Source organism: Charadrius vociferus, unplaced genomic scaffold, assembly GCF_000708025.1.
Source record: "Charadrius vociferus isolate BGI_N301 unplaced genomic scaffold, ASM70802v2 scaffold311, whole genome shotgun sequence".
In the NCBI taxonomy this organism is placed as follows: domain Eukaryota; kingdom Metazoa; phylum Chordata; class Aves; order Charadriiformes; family Charadriidae; genus Charadrius; species Charadrius vociferus.
The window spans coordinates 1,792,591-1,810,742 of record NW_009646965.1 but is presented as its reverse complement, the minus strand read 5'-3'; the positions used below and the strand labels follow the sequence as shown (position 1 = coordinate 1,810,742).

Here is an 18,152-nt window from a genome sequence, read left to right as displayed (position 1 = left end):
TTCGGTTTAGGTCTTGTTAATAAACACATTATGAAATGAAAAAATACCTTGTCTCAAGTCTAGAACACAGCGTGGTCTGTGGTGTGGTACACTAGAAAGGGACTGGGGCAAAAAGAGTCCTGTTCCTGAACATGTTGCTGGTCTGTAGTAGTAAAGTCCTTTTAATAATTTGTATCTTAGTAGATGTTGATTCCAGTTCTGTTTAAATCATCTAAGAAGTCTGAATGGAATATAGTCACAAAGGCAGGTGGCTTTATTTTTATTTTTATTTTTTCACTGAAGCTCATAGCCTAGTACCTGAGAACCTGAACATGAAAACTGTTAAAAATGAACAAAACTGATACTAGTTTAGTGTCCAAGTGGAGAGAAAGCTAATAGTAACTCTAAAATAATAGAGAAGAGTTAAACTGCAGTTTCAAAAGCCTTCATTGTACTCATAATATTTTTGGTATACTAATTTCCTTGCCATTATCATGAATAAAAAGTCTCTTTTATCCAGCAATCTTTCTAGAAAACCTGTTTTACTCAGTGACCTTGAAAACTTAGTCTCAGCTGTTGCAAAGGTTTCCCTTCCAGTTTTCAGACCAGTCTGAAAAATTCTTAGCAAAGTGGTGGAATAGTGCTAGCAGTAAATGACACTCTAGTGACTTGTGCCTGCCTAGCTGTGAACAAGCTATATACCTACAAGCTGAAAGCTGAGCTGTAAAGGGGAGAAACTTCAGCATGGCAAATTTCGGCTTTTCCCATTTGAAAGAAGGGAAGAGTTCTTGGATCTGCAGCTCTTCAGCTGGTCATTACAAACATAATATGAAACCTGAAAAAATGCAATGTTTTGATGCTGAGGCTTGAGGTCGCAGCCCTGAGAGAAGCGAAGCTCCCAAGTGGGACTGAGGTCACAACTAGGAACACTTGGAGAGCCAGTGGTCTGTGGTAAAGAGCTAAGAGGTACATTGGAAGAACAAGCTGCTAGTCTTCTGACCCCGATCTTCTCCTCTACATGCAGGATCTAGCTCCCTTTGCCCGTTGGTTTGCCTCTTCTTTTCTAGAGTATAGAACACAAAGTTGGTGATGGTGATAGCAGCAGCATAATTGTTGCAGAAGTTAAACAGGTTGAAAAAAAAAAATAAATCTTGTTGCTTTCAGACAGAGAATGGGCTAAGAGATAATGATATAAAACCAAGAGTCTCTGAATGGGAAGTGATTCAGGAAGCTGGTGTGAAACTCAAGCCCATGTACGGCCCAGGATACACTGGCATGAAGAACCTGGGAAACAGCTGCTACCTCAATGCTGTCATGCAAGCCATTTTCAGCATCCCAGAGTTCCAGCGAGCGTAAGTAGCTTCAAACTAGTTCTTTTCACTTGCTGCTGCATTCCTCAATGTCTTGTTTTTCGAAGCAAAATGGTATCTTAATTTTTGTTTCACCTGCAAACTAGTCTCTTTCAGTCAGTTCAGTGGCTGCATAGAGGATTTAGTGATTGTATTGTTCTGTTCTGGAAAAGGTTGGAACACAAAACCCAATCTGCCTTTGAAATCAGAACTTACTTAGTTTCAGTGGTGGGAAATCATATGCCACCTTGTAAACTTGATTGCTCTGTCTCTGCTTTTTATATACATACATACATATCTCTGTGTCAGTATTATCAGTATCGCATTACGTTTTTTTGTACTGGCCCATGCCTTCATATGGCTGCAGGAATCATTCCGTTGCTCCAGTGTATTGTACCAGCACAAACGTGTTAATATTGATCCATGCTAGTGAAAAGCAATGCACCTTTTGCATGCAGGCCTAGCTAAGAAGAGGAAAAATCAGCAGTGGCATTTTTTTAATTAACATTCTTATTTAAAAAAATCTCATGTTATGAGAAGTGTAGCGTGAGTGTATTCTTCCACTGAATAATTAAGACAGTAAAAGGACAAAAGCATAACAGAAGAATATGAAATATTCCTGACTGATCAAAAATGAACACATGACTCCAAGGAGAGAAGCCTTTTTATAAAGGACAGTCTATGGTTTGCAGTAAAATTCAGAGTGCTCTTTCATTCCTCAGCACTAGTAGTGTGCGTGCTGGAAGTAAGGCTTTTAGATTTTGGAAAGCCTCCCAGGTTTTCATGTAGCAGTTGCCTTCTGGAGAAGAAGAGGGAGAAAACTTGTGTTTGTTTACTTTGTTAACCATATGGAGTACAGTCTGTAGATTCATTAGGTGCCAGCTTTTCTACCTTTATGTCTGAAAAATATCAAAATGGACTTTACTAAAAGAGGTTGCTTTCCCCAGTGTGGTCCTTGGAGTTACCTGGACCACTTAGTATCAACAAAGCAGTGGAGATCTTTGATGAAAGAGGGACCAGGCAGAAATTAGATGTGTTCTTTTAACATGGCCGTACCTACCTAGCTTGTTTTTCTTGTGCTCAAGGGAAGCAATGCTCAGATAGAGTGCTACTAAATGCTTCACTTTCCAACAAACTGGCTAGAACAATGTATACCTCAGTGTTTATTGTCAGGAGTTAGCCTTTGCTTCTCTGAAGAAACTCAACAGAAATGTTCTTTTTATGTGTTTTGGTCCTGATACAAGTTTGGAATTTGATGGTGCTGGTTAGGAGTAGAAAGTACATTGGTTTTCAGCCCAGCTGTATGGTTTTGGGCAACACTGCCCTGCAGCTATTTCAAGATCAAGGCTTAGAATTTAAGTTCTAGATGAACAACACCGCCATATCCTTCATAGCTAGAAGCTTCTAAGCAAAACTTAAATGTCCATTTCCTGATTTCTTTACTATTATTTTTTTTTATGGTAGAAGCAATCACCAGGGATAGATTAAGTTGTTGCTGTGATGCAGAATTTGACTTATTAGCACAGAGGAAGCCTGCTGATGTATTACTGCTGAGGGCTGAGGATATTCTTGAGTAAATCTAGCTGTGATACTTAAATGTTTCTGCTTTGTTCTTGTTGCCCAGGTATGTGGGAAACCTTCCACGAATATTTGACTACTCTCCTCATGATCCAACACAAGATTTCAACACTCAGATGTAAGTGACACTTCTCAATGGTTTACTTGGTCAAGTTAAATAGAATCTAAATAATATAATGGAAGGGCAAAAGAATACCTCTGCATGGGCTTGAGAGGGAGATAAGGCACAAGGTGGAATGGGAAGATTTGCCCACTTAATTGGAGGTAATCATGTTTCATCAGGGCGTCAAAGGCAGTAAACTTCTTTTTTTGCTTGGAATAAAAATCTTCTCCTCTTTTCTGTTTTTCTCACGTTTGTTTCCACCCCGCCACTTTCTTCCCTACAGGGCTAAACTGGGACATGGCCTCCTTTCAGGCCAGTACTCTAAGCCACCCATGAAATCTGAGCTTATTGAGCAGGTGATGAAAGAAGAACACAAGGTATTTGACTGAGTTTGTGCAGCCTGGTAACTAGGTAAAAGTGATATCCTGAGAAAAGGGAACAGGTGCCGGGCATTGAAGAACATGTGTGGATCCAGCATGGGATGCTTAGCAAGGTGGAATGTGCAGGATTCTAGTCAGGAATATATTAGTCAGGGGTTATTTGTGCAAAGCATTAAAACAACCGTTGGTTCTGCTAAAAAAATATTCTGCTGCTCCAGTGATGAGTGCAAAAGTTCATAGAACTTGCAACTTACATTTATCTTCTCTGAGGAACCAAAAGAAAGTTATCTAGAGTCTGAGTATTTGGAAGCAAACTTCTAAACCCTCTTTAAACGTCAGAAAGAAGTATGAAGAGCTGAAGAGTTCTTTCCGGGAAGTATCTGACAATATACCACCTGATTTCAGGAGAAATGAGGTCTAGGAAATGCAAGATTAAGTGGTGCTGGAGGCTTTCATGTAGATGAAGGAGGGGCCATGCAGAGCCATACAATAGTTTGAGCTGGAAGGGAACTTTAAAGGTCAAACAGTCCAAACCTCCCTATAATGAACAGGGACATCTTTAACTAGATCAGGTTGCTCAGAGCCCCATATCAACCTGACCTTGAATGTTTCCACGAATGGCACGTCTACCACCTCTCTGGGCAGCCTGTTCTGGTGCTTTACCACCCTCATTGTAAAAAAAGTCTTCCTTATATCTAGTCTAAATCTTCCCTCTTTTAGTTTAAAGCCATTACCCCTTGTCCTATCACAACAGGCCCTACTAAAAAGTTTGTCCCCAGCTCTCCTGTAGGCCCCCTTTAGGTACTGGAAGGCTGCTATAAGGTCTCCCTGGAGCCTTCTCTTCTCCAGGCTGAACAGCCCGAACCCTCTCAGCCTGTGCTCATAGGAGAGGTGTTCCATCCCTCTGATCATTTTTGTGGCACTCCTCTGGACCACCTCCCATAGGTCCCTATCTTTCCTCTGCTGACGGCTCCAGAGCTGGATGCAGTACTCCAGGTGGGGTCTCAGGAGAGCAGAGTAGAGGGGAAGAATCACCTCCCTCGACCTGCTGGCCACGCTTCTTTTGATGCAGCCCAGCATGCAGTTGGCTTTCTGGGCTGCAAGCACACATTGAGTCATAGAATCATTGTCAGATCATATCCAGCTTTTCATCCACCAGTACCCCCAAGTCCTTCTCAGCAGGGCGGCTCTCAATCCCTTCATCCCTCAGTTTGTATTGATACAGGACCCTGCACTTGGCCTTGTTGAATCTCGTGAGGTTCACATGGGCACAGTTATTGAGCTTGTCCAGGTCCCTCTGGATGGCATCCCATTCCTCAGGTGTGTCAACTGCACCACTCAGCTTGGTGTCATCCGCAAACTTGCTGAGGGTGCACTCGATCCCACTGTCTATGTCATTGATGAAGATATTGAACCGTGCTGGTCCCCGTATGGACCCCTGAGGGGCACAACTTGTCACTGATCTCCATCTGGACATTGAGCTATTGACCACTGCCCTCTGAATGCAACCATCCAACCAATCCCTCATCCACCCAACAGTCCACCCATCAAATTCATAACTCTCCAATATAGAGAGCAGGATGCTGTGGGTGCCCATGTCAAAGGCATTAGAGAAATCCAGATAGATGACATCTGTAGCTCTTCCCTTGTCTGCATCCATCATGTGACTTTCTTATCAAGCAATTCATAGCATGTATTAGGTTTTGAAACAGCATTCAATGCTTTTGTTCTTTGTTGTATTGTAGATTTATTTAGGGAAAAAATAAAGAATAGATATTTTCTCCATTCACTCACTCTGGGCATACAAATCTGTTTTGTTGGTTTGGGGGTACTTTGGTGTCTTTCATCCCCCCAGTAATACTGGTATACATACAGACAGTATTTTGTCATCCAGAGAGTTCTACTGACATAATAAATATAATTGCCTAGAATTTTAGGCCTTCAGCATTTCCAAGTGCTTCTGCTTTGTGTCTATAGAATTAATTCCTCATTTTATTTTTATTCTTTTACTTTTTTTTTTCCTCCACTCCTACATGCAAAGAAGTTATCTAGCTTTCTGGGTCTTTGGAATTCATCCAAGGGTTGGGGAGTTGTTGCCTGTAGAAGCATTCCTATGAGATCTGCAGTGGTCCAGCACGGTCTATATTTAGCAAAACTGTTTTGCAACTGTTGATGGGGAAAGTATGCTAGGTATTCTATAAATACTCATCGTACTGTGGAGCTAAAATTTTTCACCACAGGAGTTTAGTCTGGAAATGGCAGCAGTTTTCTTGGACTCACTTTAACATTAAAAACAGGCTGAAAGGCCAAAGGGTCATCAGCTAGGACTTGATTTTCTGTTTAGAGCTTTGCTATTTCTTGTTATTTTTCTTGACTTTGAGGTGGAAAGGGTTTAGAGGGCAAGATCCAATCCTCTTCTATAGACTGTCATACATGGCATGTTTCTCTTCTTGCTGAAATGGCTGAGTAAAAAGTGCATAGGTGGAAAGAAGGCTCAATTCCAAACTCGTTGCATTATACATCAGGGCAAATGTGCCACCTTGCCATATTCTTGCTTCTGACATAGAAAGCAGCCTGGTATATAGTAATTTGAGCTGGCTTATGCATTTGTCTCCCCAGTCCTGGCTTTGATGAAAGGCAGCTGAGGACACCGAAGTGATATATAACCCAAGATTCAGAAATCCTTAGAATATCTCTTTGTTCAAGCAATACTGAGACTCTGTCTCTTTATGAGAGCCTTTAAAGAACATCTTAGCCTAATGTGGTTGCTGGTGTACTGCCAGAAATTGAAAAAGCATTAAAATGGAGAATCTGCTACTGATTTCAGTGGCTTTAGGAATACCTTACCTTGGTGAAACCAAGAACAAAATTTTGCTCTTTTAGTGTGTGTTTTGCATGCCTTCCATTTCATGCTGCTTTTTCTATTTTTATATTGCTATGATAGTGCAACTGTGGTAAAGAATGACATTGGCTGAGGACTTAATAGCCTCTGACGTATCATAAAGGCTACACTTTTGCTTGGATTGTCTTGAAAATTATTTGGTCTCATGGAGGATGAGGGCAAATCTGAGTAAAAGATTCTGACCCTTTCAAAAGTGTTATTTAAAAGGGATAATAGCTAGTGTCTTGAGGATGCAATTTGGGGTGGTTGGGGAGGCTTCTTGAAGTGGTATGGAGGGTGGGAGAGTCAAAACTAGATCTCTCTTGGAAGCTTGAGACTTTCTGATTTGGGGTAGTTTCCTCCTGATGTAACTGAATGGCTAAAGGCAGTATGTTGCAGTCCTTCAACATGACCAACACCTGCAAATTGCAAATTCATGTCTGTTCTTAACAACCCATCTGGGAATGCATGCTGCGCACATTTGTTGTTTTCTGCTTGATTCTGTAGAGATCTGTGGAAAGGTTTTGTCCTGAATAAAGCTGCGAGCTGATACACCAAAGTGCTTCAATGCCCACATACTTTTAGGTGGAACGGGGATCTGAAAGGAATGTCAAATGTTAGAAAACAGTATAGGCTTTTAGCCTTTCTGAAAACAACTAACCTTTTGCAAACCTTCAGTAATCTCTTTTAACTTGCAAATGCCATAGAAAATTCAGATTGAGTGAACGCTGTAGGAACTATGTCATAAAATGTATTCTAAAACCCCCTCAAAATGTTTCAGGACCCTTTCAATTTTTATTACAATGGAAAAACAGATGAAACTGAAATTATCTTTTCTCTAGTGACAGAAATGGGCCATAGATAGATCTAGTGGAGTGACTCTGGGTTATTTGGTCCAGGAATGAGTAAAAATCCTTATTTAAAAGGTTTTTCTTTCTTTTATTTAGCCTCAACACAATGGAATATCTCCCCGAATGTTTAAGGCTTTTATAAGTAAAAGCCACCCAGAATATTCCTCTAATAGACAACAAGACGCACAGGAATTTTTCCTACATCTTATAAATCTAGTAGAGGTGAGAAAATCTGAATTACTGCTTCTTTTTCCTGGTTATATTAGACAATGAGGGCAGGGCTGTTATCTGAGTGGCTGTCATCTGAGTGTAACAACTCTTTTTAGTCTTGGATATGTAGAAAAGGGCACTAATTTAAATGTATTTTGGTTTAGAAACCTGTGTTTCTTTAATTCTCCCTTCTCTTTACTTCAGACTCTTGCATAACCACACACAGGTCCAGTGCTGCTGATAACAACTGCAAGAGATATGGGGAGGTCAAGCATCACTGTACAGGCTATAAGATTTATAAACATATGCGACTGTCATTTTAAATGGCTGTTTATGATTACATGCTATCCATTTGTTTACCATATTGAAGTCTTGGAATATTAATGAATTGGCTATTATGATTATTATTATTATTATTCCAATTTTATATCATCGTTGGGAGCAAACTAATTACCATGTCCAGTTCTTTTACAAATCCCAGCTGTACGTCATTGAATCATTATGGGAGGAAGGACTCCCCTGCTGAAAGCAAAGTGTCTATTTGCCAGTTGAATATTTCTGTATAAAATGTTAGTTCCACTTGAGCTCCAGCTCAATGCTGTGTGTAAAAGAATCAGTACTGTGAATTTTAATGCTGGCTTTCTGAAAAGGAAATTTACCAATACCTGCAGTTTTCATTTAAAGCATTTCTTTCTTTTCCATCCTTCCTCCCTCTTTTACCCATTTTCCCCAAGAATCCAGGGTGTTTATTCATGTATTACAGTCTAGATGAAGGTATTCACATTTGCATGCATAATGTTCCACGCCCCAAAATGCATGTACTGATTATAGGGTGGTTTGAAGACATTTTTCTGTTTTTTTGCCTGATAACAGACATTAACAATAAAGAGGAGGTATGTTATTTGTATGACATTCCCATCTGGATAATGAGCTAAAAGTTGCTTGTTCTGTTTCAGTGCAGATTGAGTGGTAGGAGCGATTCTATTTGCTGAAAGGATGCTCTGTGTTATTTACCTGAGCTTTCTATCTTTATTTTAGCCTGCCACCTTCCTACCTTCTTATGTTCCCCTTGACTCAGTCAGATTCATTAGGTACACACTCTGTAAGCTACTATGTGTAGAAAGATACTGCTATGTATGCAGACACTGTGGACTTCAGTGGGATTCTCTATGGGTGCAAGAGTTCCGCATGCAATAAAATGCAAGCTGAGCTGTCAGATCTGGGTGCAAGATTGGTGTCTTTGTGCTTGCCATAAAACAACCAGCAGCCTTTGGATTCTCTGGTCATTTTAATGATTGACACTTAAATGCTTGCATCTAATACTCCTTTCAGAGAAACCCTGTAGGTTCAGAAAACCCTAGTGATGTTTTCCGGTTCTTGGTGGAAGAACGAACGCAATGCTGCCAGTCCAGAAAGGTCCGATACACAGAGAGGGTGGACTATATCATGCAGTTACCTGTTGCCATGGAGGCAGCAACAAACAAAGGTAAAGAAAGAAACTGGGCCATTGACTGCCCTGGTGACTCTCTCAGCCATGAGGGAATGAAGTTCCTCGCCCTCATGTGGTCTCTTTGTACGGACAGAATGGTTCAAGGCCATGTGGCAAATCAAACCAATTAACTGATCAGGGGAAAGCTACTTGTTTTGGTTTTCTTTAAAGGAGATTTTAAACACGCATCAGTTCGTGGCTTTACCATCCCTGATTATATTTTTAGGGAAGAAGGAATCTACCTGGATACTCTTGGCAAGTTTTCAGACAGATTTCTTCTCAGACCATGGGACCACCATTAAGTTTCACCACTGAGGAATGTATCACAAAGAATGGTAGCAGTTTTGTCTGATAAAGATGTCAGAGATTTGTGATTTAAAACCTTAACCTGGGTTTGACCCAGGGATGTGCCACATCACTTGTAGTACAATTTATTTACCTTTGTTTTATGCGCATGTGTGAGCATGTGTGTGCCCAAAGATCCTCATTAGCATTGGATTTCCCTTGTCCTGGACAGTGAACCAGTATATAAAAGCTTCTTAATCCTAAAAAAGGAACTGAACGTACTAGCTAATGAATATCTTGTGAAAACTAACACGCGCACACACACACACACACACAAAATAAAAAAAAAAAATTGAAAAAAAACCCAAATCTCCTTTGTGTTCATTAACGGCAGATTACAAGATCCAATGTGATAACAGAGAATAGGGTTTTAAGATAGTTTATCATCTATAAAGCTAGAATACACAATTTGGATATCCTGGGCTCGAGGAGAGGAGGAAGATGAAGTGGTAAACATTGATTTAATATACAGGAACGACATTTTCATGCCTGTTAGCTGCCTGAGAAAGCATACTTGTTTTTAAAGATGAAAATGGCTGAGGAGCATAGAAGACTTAGAAGCAGGAGGGAGATACTGACAAATCTTGGTTGTCCCTGCAATTGGTTGTGAAGGGTTTTGCAGGCTAAGACAATAAATCATGGAATTATTTTGGTCAGAAAAGACCTTTAAGATCATAAGAGTCCAACTGTAAACCTAACAATGCCAAGTCCACCACTAAACCATGTCCCTCAGCACCACGTTCACATGTCTTTTAACTACCTCCAGGGATGGTAATTCAACCAGCAGCCTATTCCAGTGCTTGAAGACCCTTTCAGTCAACAAATTTTTCCTAGTATCCATCTTCAACCTCCCCTGGTGCAACTTGAGGCTGTTTCCTCTTGTCCTGTTGCTTTTTACATGGGAGAAGAGACCAACCCCCACCTCCCTACAACCTCCTTTCAGGTAGTTGTAGAGAGCAATAAAGTCTCCCCTCAGCCTCCTTTTCTCCAGGCTGAACAGCCCCAGTTCCCTCAGCCACTCCTCATAAGACTTATTCTCCAGACCCCTCACCAGCTTTGTTGCTCTTCTCTGGACACGTTCCAGCACCTCTATGTCTGTCTTATAGTGAGGGTCCCAAAACTGAACACAATATTTGAGGTGGTGATCACTTCCATAGTCCTGCTAATACATGCTTGAGCTAAATAAATGGATGCTTGAGGTAGAAGTGAAGGGGACATCACAAGAACAGTAGAAGAGGCGTGTGCCTCTGGTTTCCTTCATAATATCAGAACTTAAGATATTTTAAAGCCAGAAGGAACTATTCTGATTATTTGATCAGGTCCTTTGAAATAGCATAAGACAGAATTCCACGTACTGCATGTCAGCTAGCCCACAATTCCTTGAACTGGATGATATATTTTAAAAATACCATTTGATTTGAAAATTTAAGTTTTGGAGAACTTCACATTCTTTGTTGATCAGTTTCAGTGATGATTCTGTTGCTTATAAAAGAACATGTTATTTCTAGGTAATGGCTGAGGAGGTATATTAGTTTATGAATTTACCATATGGTGCTGCTCAACTTCCCATTGTCAGGACTTTTTCTAGATCATTCATAATCCTGTCTAGAAAGTCAGATGATACAGATAGACAGCAATAATTTTTCAAGTCAGATTGAGCTGATAAAGTGGTGTTACTATTAATGAAGGATTCTGGCTGTCACAGCAAGGTTTTAATGGCCTGTTGCCCACTATTTCCAGTTCTGTGTTTTCACCATGAACGGAAACCTTCAAAAAAAGAGATGTGGTTATAAGTGTAGCTCCTAACCCTAATGCAGGCAAAAGGGCTTGTTGTCTAGTTAGACCATGTAAAAGTTTTACTAATAAGTAGATTTTTGCATTTCTAAAACTTGCAAAAATAGGAGTGGTAAGGGACATCATAACCATGACAATCTCCATTTAGCTTTTAGTGTCATGTACATTTCTCAGATGAATTAATTGCCTATGAATTGAAGAGGCGAGAAGCAGAAGCTGCAAGGAGACCTCCACCAGAGCTTGTCCGTGCCAAGATCCCATTTAGTGCATGTCTGCAGGCCTTTTCTGAACCGAGTAACGTAGAGGATTTCTGGAGCAGTGCCCTTCAAGCAAAATCTGCAGGAGTTAAGTAAGTGTGTGTCTGGCTCCTATTAAACACTGATGTGCTAGTGCTCTGTGCTTATTTTGCTACCTGGACACTATGCAGAGAGAAATAGACAAAGGCATAGTGGGCTTTGGCGACGTATTGGTGTTGGGGCTCATAAATGTAATGTGCAGATGAAGCCTGACAAGAGTTGTAATGACCAATTGAGCAGGAAATAAAGTGTTCTCAACCGTCAGACTTCAAGGGGTGATGGGGTCTCGTTGTTAAGAGCTTGAACTTTAGGTGCTTGTAGCTTAATTGTCTGCCCATATCTTAAAATCAGATCCTATGTATCAACTAGTGATGGAGCTCTGTATTGTGTGGTAGGAGATACAGTCTGGATTTCTGGGCTTAGTCTCTTGAAGTCTTCTTTTGACTAAAAATGCTGAAGAGCATTGTATGGCAACAAAACAGGGTGAAGCAAATGAAGGTTGTGTTTCTTGTTAGAAAGTTCTTTAGATGGATGGAAATTTTTGCATTTGTGAAGTGCTATGCTGAAAACTTTTTTGTTATCATAGAATGGTTTAGGTCGGAAGGGACCTTGAATATCATCAAGTTCCAACCCCCCTGCCATGGGCAGGGGCACCTCCCACTAGACCAGGTTGCCCAAAGCCACGTCCAGGGATGGGGCCTCAACAACTTCTCTGGGCAACCTGTTCCAGTGCCTTACCACACTCAAGTGTGAAAAATTTCTTCCTAATGTTTAATGTAAATCTGCCTTTTTCCAGTTTAAAGCCATTCCTCCTTGTCCTATCACTACATGTCCTAGTAAAAAGTCCTTCCCCAGCTCTCCTGTAGGCCCCCTTTAGGTACTGCAAGGCTGCAGTAAGGTCTCGCCAGAGCCTTCTCTTCTCCACATGTTATTATGTTTTATGTAATTTATTGTTTGTGTTTGGATTTCAACCCATAATCTTTGTATGCTACAGTGTTTGGTTGTGTCTGTTAAATTTGGTGTCACTTATGTCGGGCCGTCGTACAAGATGGACATATAAAAGAAGGAACCTTTTATAAAAGAAGGAATCTTGGGTGTTTATAGTCAGGTAGATAAAAGAACATCTTGGTCTTAAAAAAGCATTAAGAAATAAGACAGCAGACAGAGATCAGTGCAATTTTCAGGACAGTATTTCTTGCTGAGAACAAGAGTTAGTCTCTTATTCAGTTCCATTTCTATGTCAGCAGCAAGGAGTGGTTGAAAATCTGGCTCTGCAACTGGTTTACTGTGGCTAGGTACCTTCTATTTTTACATCACTTAATGTATCAATGACTCATTGCTGATCTAGCATAGTTTCACTGACGTATTGAAAATTGGGAGACAAGTGCACACGGTGGAGAAAAATGTAGCAGAAATCTAAAGGTTTGTTTTATTAACTGTGAACATGCTGGAAGAACATTCTAGTCTACAAATAGATCTAGGGTTGATTTGTAATTTAGCTGTTCTTCATTAGGCCTTTAAAAGCATTGAAAGATGAAGAATAATTTGCTATTTAAAATTCAAAAGTTTTGTGCTGCAGATGATAAAGTTAATAAAATTGTAAATGCTAACAAGAATTTAGAAAGTAGTTATTTATAGTATGGTAGGAAGGCCTTATATTTATGCATTTACTATACTTTACATAGAGGTAGGTGAATTAGAAGAAAGGATGGTATGTGTGAATGGAAGATAAAGGGAAGGATGCAGGAGATTAAATGTGGGGAAAAATGGGAGCATAGAGAATGAGAATGGCGGTACATATAATGTTACATTGTGTTCAAGATTAAACTTTTTCTCTTCACTAAGTGGGCAAATATCAGGGATCCCCTTAAACTCAAGAGTCATCCCCTATTTTAATAACGATCATAGTAGCTTAATAAGAATAGCATGTTGGTGTTTTTTATAGCACTTTCATGTGAAAAACAACAAATGACAGCTCTTTTATCTTTGCTTAATGAAATGCTTTATAGGTGGACTGATACCTCATGGGCAATGCTACTGTTACTAGAAAGGGAATGAAAAAAATGCAGATTTAATTGTTACTCCATTCTGTCCGAGCTGTGTTTTAAGCCCATGCCCTGATGTTCTAGCCAATATGTCATTCAAAATTTATTTCCTGACATTCAACTTCAGAACAACTTGAGTAAGTGAGTTCAATGTTACTTGTAGTTGTTTCCTCTAATTTTCCTACAAGCTGAATTGTCTGCAAGGGTTTGGGCTGCTATTCAGGATATGAATGCATAGAAACTACTACCACATGTCTCCACTGTACTTGGAAACGTTTTTGTGAAATTTATGTTTGTAAAATCCATCACTATTCATCTCACTCAGGGCTAAAGTTATTCATCTCAGTGTGGACGAGGTGCTGAAATCTGTGCTGCTTGTGATTTTGTTGCCTTATTTCACTGAATTGTATTTCTTGTGCTTCCCAGGACTTCTCGTTTTGCTTCATTTCCGGAGTACTTAGTGGTGCAGATAAAGAAATTCACCTTTGGCCTTGACTGGATACCCAAAAAACTTGGTATGTGCCTTTTATATTTACCTTTTTCTCATTTTATCCAAAATAACCTATAAAGTGCACACACTTTGTTCTATAATGAGGACCTGGCTTGAGTCTCAAATTTACACTGTGAAGATCCTAATTGAATCTTCTTTTCTTTTATTACAAATTAAACATGATGATTAATACATCATGTGTGTGGAGTTAAAATACAGTTTCATGTAGTCTGACCTCCTAGTTAAATTGTGCTTTCATGTTCCAAATTTCTCAAATGACCATTTTCAGGTGAAGAATTCTGGTTGTGTTTGCAGCTTGAGTACCAGAGTCCCCTCTCTGACGGAGTAGATTGTACCATAAGGTCATTTTGCTGGATTCATAAGCTTGGCCTGTTTCTCTGCTTTTGTAGATGTTTCTATAGACATGCCAGATTTCCTAGATATCAACCACCTTCGGGCCAGGGGTCTCCAGCCAGGAGAAGAGGAACTTCCAGACATTGCTCCTCCCATTATCATTCCTGATGACCCAAAAGGTATTTACCGAATACTTCTCTCTTGATTCTCTCCTGTATTCCCTTGTCCTTCTAGCACATACTGATTCTCCTTAAGCTTCACTGTTTGGAGCTAAGGACAAAAAGCAGCTCTGTGCTTCAGTAATTGAAGACTGTTTCTTTTACGCTAAAGTTCAGAAACAAGAATATTGGAATATCCTCCTTCCTCATTCCCTGGGTTTCTCTGAAGAATGGAATGGTTTATAGCAAGTAAAATCATGTTTCTATAGTGTGACCTTAGACACAGGTTGCTGCAATTTCCTCCAGATGACTTAAGTTTGGGTGCCTCAGTATTTCACAGGAAACCAGTAATGCAACTACTGTCATGACATGATTGCCACATTTGCTTGGATATTTATAGCAGTGGTGGCATAATATCAAGCTGTATGCATGTGAAAGGAAGCTAGTATCTGAAACTGTGTGTCAGAGCAAAGGCTGTGGCAAAATTCAGTTCTTCAAAGGTTTTAATTTTGTCCCTTATCTGTAGGTTCCTTACCAAGACCTATTTTTTTTTTATCCTCTTGCTCAATGGACTGACCTAGTTTGAGTGTAAATGCATGGATGATGGTACCTTATTTGTAACAAAATCAGTTCTTGCTTAAGTTGGTTTAGGTCAGCCGTCAGCTGTATTTCTTACTGATTTATAGTACCAGTGACACTTTGCTCTGAGTTAAGTTAGGGAAATTACTCAGCAGAAACATCCCTGGTCTGGTTCATGGCAAAAACATCAGGGATGTAAGGATGAACATATGTCCCGCCTGTATGACGTCAAATATTTCTGTGACTTTAAAAACAAGGAATTGTTTTTACCGTATGAATCTATTTACCCTTCATCTAAGTCCTTTCCCCTGTTTTTTTCCGTTCTCAATTTTCAGGTCGTATGACAAACCATGTTGTGGAGTGTATGTATCTCATTTTTCTGAGACTGGTATTTCTGCTGCTTAAAAAATGGTTGTGCTTTTGCTCAGCTAATGATTTCTCTGTCCTCATGGACATGCATGGAGTATTGCCTTGCATGCTTCTAAATAACAGCTGATTTTTGTACTTGTTCAGCATTTACTTACATGTGTGCAGGACGAGTCTGTAGTAGCATCAGCATAGCCAGAATATGAACTGCTCCTCTTATCTCTTGCTCCTCCGCAGGATCTTGCAGTTCTGGGGGTCACAGCAGCTTGATCCTGGCTCCCTCTGGATTCTGATCTCAGTTGAAGCTGTTGGGCTCTGTCATTCAGAGATGAAGTTCAACTGGAGGCTGCCAGATCCAGCAGCTGTTTTTTGTCTCACCTGCAAGATCCTGCCTTTAAGAGAGGTGATTGCTTTTGGCTGCCATCTCTAGCTAAGCTCAGCACCTAACTTCTTTTTTAATAATAATATTATTTTTTTTTAATAAGTAAAATCCTGTAGGAATTCATCAAGGTTTAAGGATCTGTGTAGATTGCTGAGACAAAAGATTACCAGTAATCCATAACAAATACTATAACGCTTTGTACAAGCCTGTTTTCTAATGGGTGTGGATTTACTGCAGTACTAAAACAAACACAGGAGATAGGCATTGTAATATGTGGCACCATGAATAACAATAAGAAATACAATACAATGGATGAAGTTAGACTTCTGTGTTTTAGAAGGTACCTTCTTGTAGCTTTAGATATTGATGAGTCTTCAGTTATGCAACTGGCAGAGATGGGTTTCCCTTTGGAAGCGTGTCGGAAAGCTGTGTACTATACAGGCAACCTGGGTGCTGAAGTTGCTTTCAACTGGATCATTGCACACATGGAAGAACCAGGTCAGTGATTGGAAGGTGTAAGTTAAATTAACTGGTTGTGTATTTTGGCAGTCAGTAGAAATTCTGTAATGTGTGACAGTGAGACAATGGCCCCCTTCCCCACCCCAGGAAACCTGGAGGTGTGAGTGAATTTTCCTAAGTTGCTTCTGGGATATGCAGATCTTGACCATTATGTGGCATCCTCTGCCTAGAAGAAGACAACAAACGTAACGTACATGAGTAGTACACTCTTCTGTCCTCACTGACAGTGTGGGCCAGCTCTCTGTTTTCCACCCTTTGGCTAGGTGCTAAAGGGGAAGCTGACTTGTGATCAAGTGTAAGTACAAAGAATCCTGTGGTCCGGATGCTCTTCTTCCATATCAGCTTTTTCTAGCTCAGGCTAGAGCATTCATGCCATACTTAGAACTTGGGCTATCTACTGATGGACAGGGCTACTAGATGTTCTCCACTTCCTGTGTTTCATCCATGCAAAGTTTGGACCCATGATTTGGCATTGAGTATACCTGAGCATTCCCTTGCCAGGAAACTCCAGATTTGGTTGAGTTCACACTTCACTGTGGGCTTTTGTGTTGCTTGTGTAAATGGGGAATGAGTTTCACTTGGGCTTAACTGACCTATTTCAGCTATGGAATCAGTTCATTTTACATCTATATGTGTATCAGCTGGGTTGTCTACTATTCTGGTGTCATCGTTCCTTCCATACCAATCTTGGCTACTTTCCTGCAGTTCTTTCAGCTCCGTGATTTGCCAAGTTGTTCCAGCCTGCTCAATATGATTTTGTCCACCTAGATATTTTTTAATGTGCATGTTCAGCTTGTTGTTTTTAAGGCTTTCCACACATCTAAGTCCCAGCTGGGCCAATGAAATGAACTTACATTGATTTCAGGACAGCTTTTGAGGTCCTATTTGTTGTTTGTTTCTTTGTTGTTGACCTTTCAGTTCAGTGGAGCAAAAGAATGAACTATGAATGTTTGTTCCAGACTTTGCTGAGCCGTTGGTCATACCTGCATTTGGAGAAGTTGCTTCCAGTGGAGCAGCTGCATTTGGAGCTGTTGGGCTAGATAACCAACCTCCTGAAGAAATGGTTGCAATTATCATTTCCATGGGCTTCCAAAGGAATCTAGCAATTCAAGCGCTGAAGGCAACAGTGAGTTCCATGAGCTGTTGGTAGCACTTGGGTTTCATTTCATATTATGTGCTTCGTACATGTGCATGCTCAGATGTCTTTGAAACATGCGTATAAAAATCCAGCTAGCGGATGATGCACGTAGAGCTATTCTGGCAAAGTGTGGGATGCTTGACTTGGCTGGGTTAGAGTGGGGAAGGTGGTTTGAGTTTTTCACATAATGTTAAAATGTGGAGGAAAGTGAGGAAAATTTAGCTTCTTTTACCATCTGTTGAGAAGCAACCTGGATGCCTAAAACTATGCATCTTCAGGATGAGGACCTGGGGGCCGCGGGGATTAATTGTGGGAGGATTTCTTTTTCCATCTGTCAAGCTTCTGCAGAGTGCTGGTTGAATACTATTTTCCATGGAGTTAGAGTATGTATCTTACAAGTTTTAAGTACTGTCGAAGACGATCCTTACTCTGTTCAAAGACCAATGATATTAGAGTATGTATTAAAGGCTGCTTTTTTGCTTGATTGACTCACAGAACAATAATTTGGAGCGTGCGCTGGAATGGATCTTCAGCCACCCTGAACTTGAGGAAGAAAGTGAGCCTGCTTTGGACTTGATGAATATGGTGAACAATGCTAATGCCAATACCCTTGCAGAGACAGGGTCGGAGGGACCCAGGATCAAAGATGGGTCTGGAAGTAAGTTGTCCTTCATCTTAGAACTGACTGGCTATCATGTTGTTGCATCACACCTGCACCATTCGTAGAGCTCCTTTCTGTTTTGAAAGTAGCTATCATGGGCTTTGGACATGATCCAGGCAATATACTTCCAATCTTGCTTCTGGGGCTGAGTCCAACTGTGTGGGGCTGCTAAGGTCTGTGGGCTGTATTTGTCAGCAGACTCTTT

General features: G+C 40.4%; 1 protein-coding gene across 1 annotated transcript in view; it reads left to right on the top strand.

The window, feature by feature from the left end:
- The window catches only part of USP13 (ubiquitin specific peptidase 13 (isopeptidase T-3)), a 39,859-nt gene that overhangs the window by 19,380 nt on the left and 2,327 nt on the right, over positions 1-18,152 (top strand). Inside the window, exons 8-19 of the mRNA XM_009895328.1 lie at positions 1,144-1,331; positions 2,953-3,024; positions 3,293-3,386; positions 7,218-7,343; positions 8,664-8,817; positions 11,134-11,308; positions 13,727-13,815; positions 14,201-14,323; positions 15,217-15,243; positions 15,984-16,127; positions 17,108-17,274; positions 17,782-17,944. Coding sequence (XP_009893630.1) covers positions 1,144-1,331; positions 2,953-3,024; positions 3,293-3,386; positions 7,218-7,343; positions 8,664-8,817; positions 11,134-11,308; positions 13,727-13,815; positions 14,201-14,323; positions 15,217-15,243; positions 15,984-16,127; positions 17,108-17,274; positions 17,782-17,944 — 1,522 coding nt within the window. The remainder of the gene's footprint in view (positions 1-1,143; positions 1,332-2,952; positions 3,025-3,292; positions 3,387-7,217; positions 7,344-8,663; positions 8,818-11,133; positions 11,309-13,726; positions 13,816-14,200; positions 14,324-15,216; positions 15,244-15,983; positions 16,128-17,107; positions 17,275-17,781; positions 17,945-18,152) is intronic.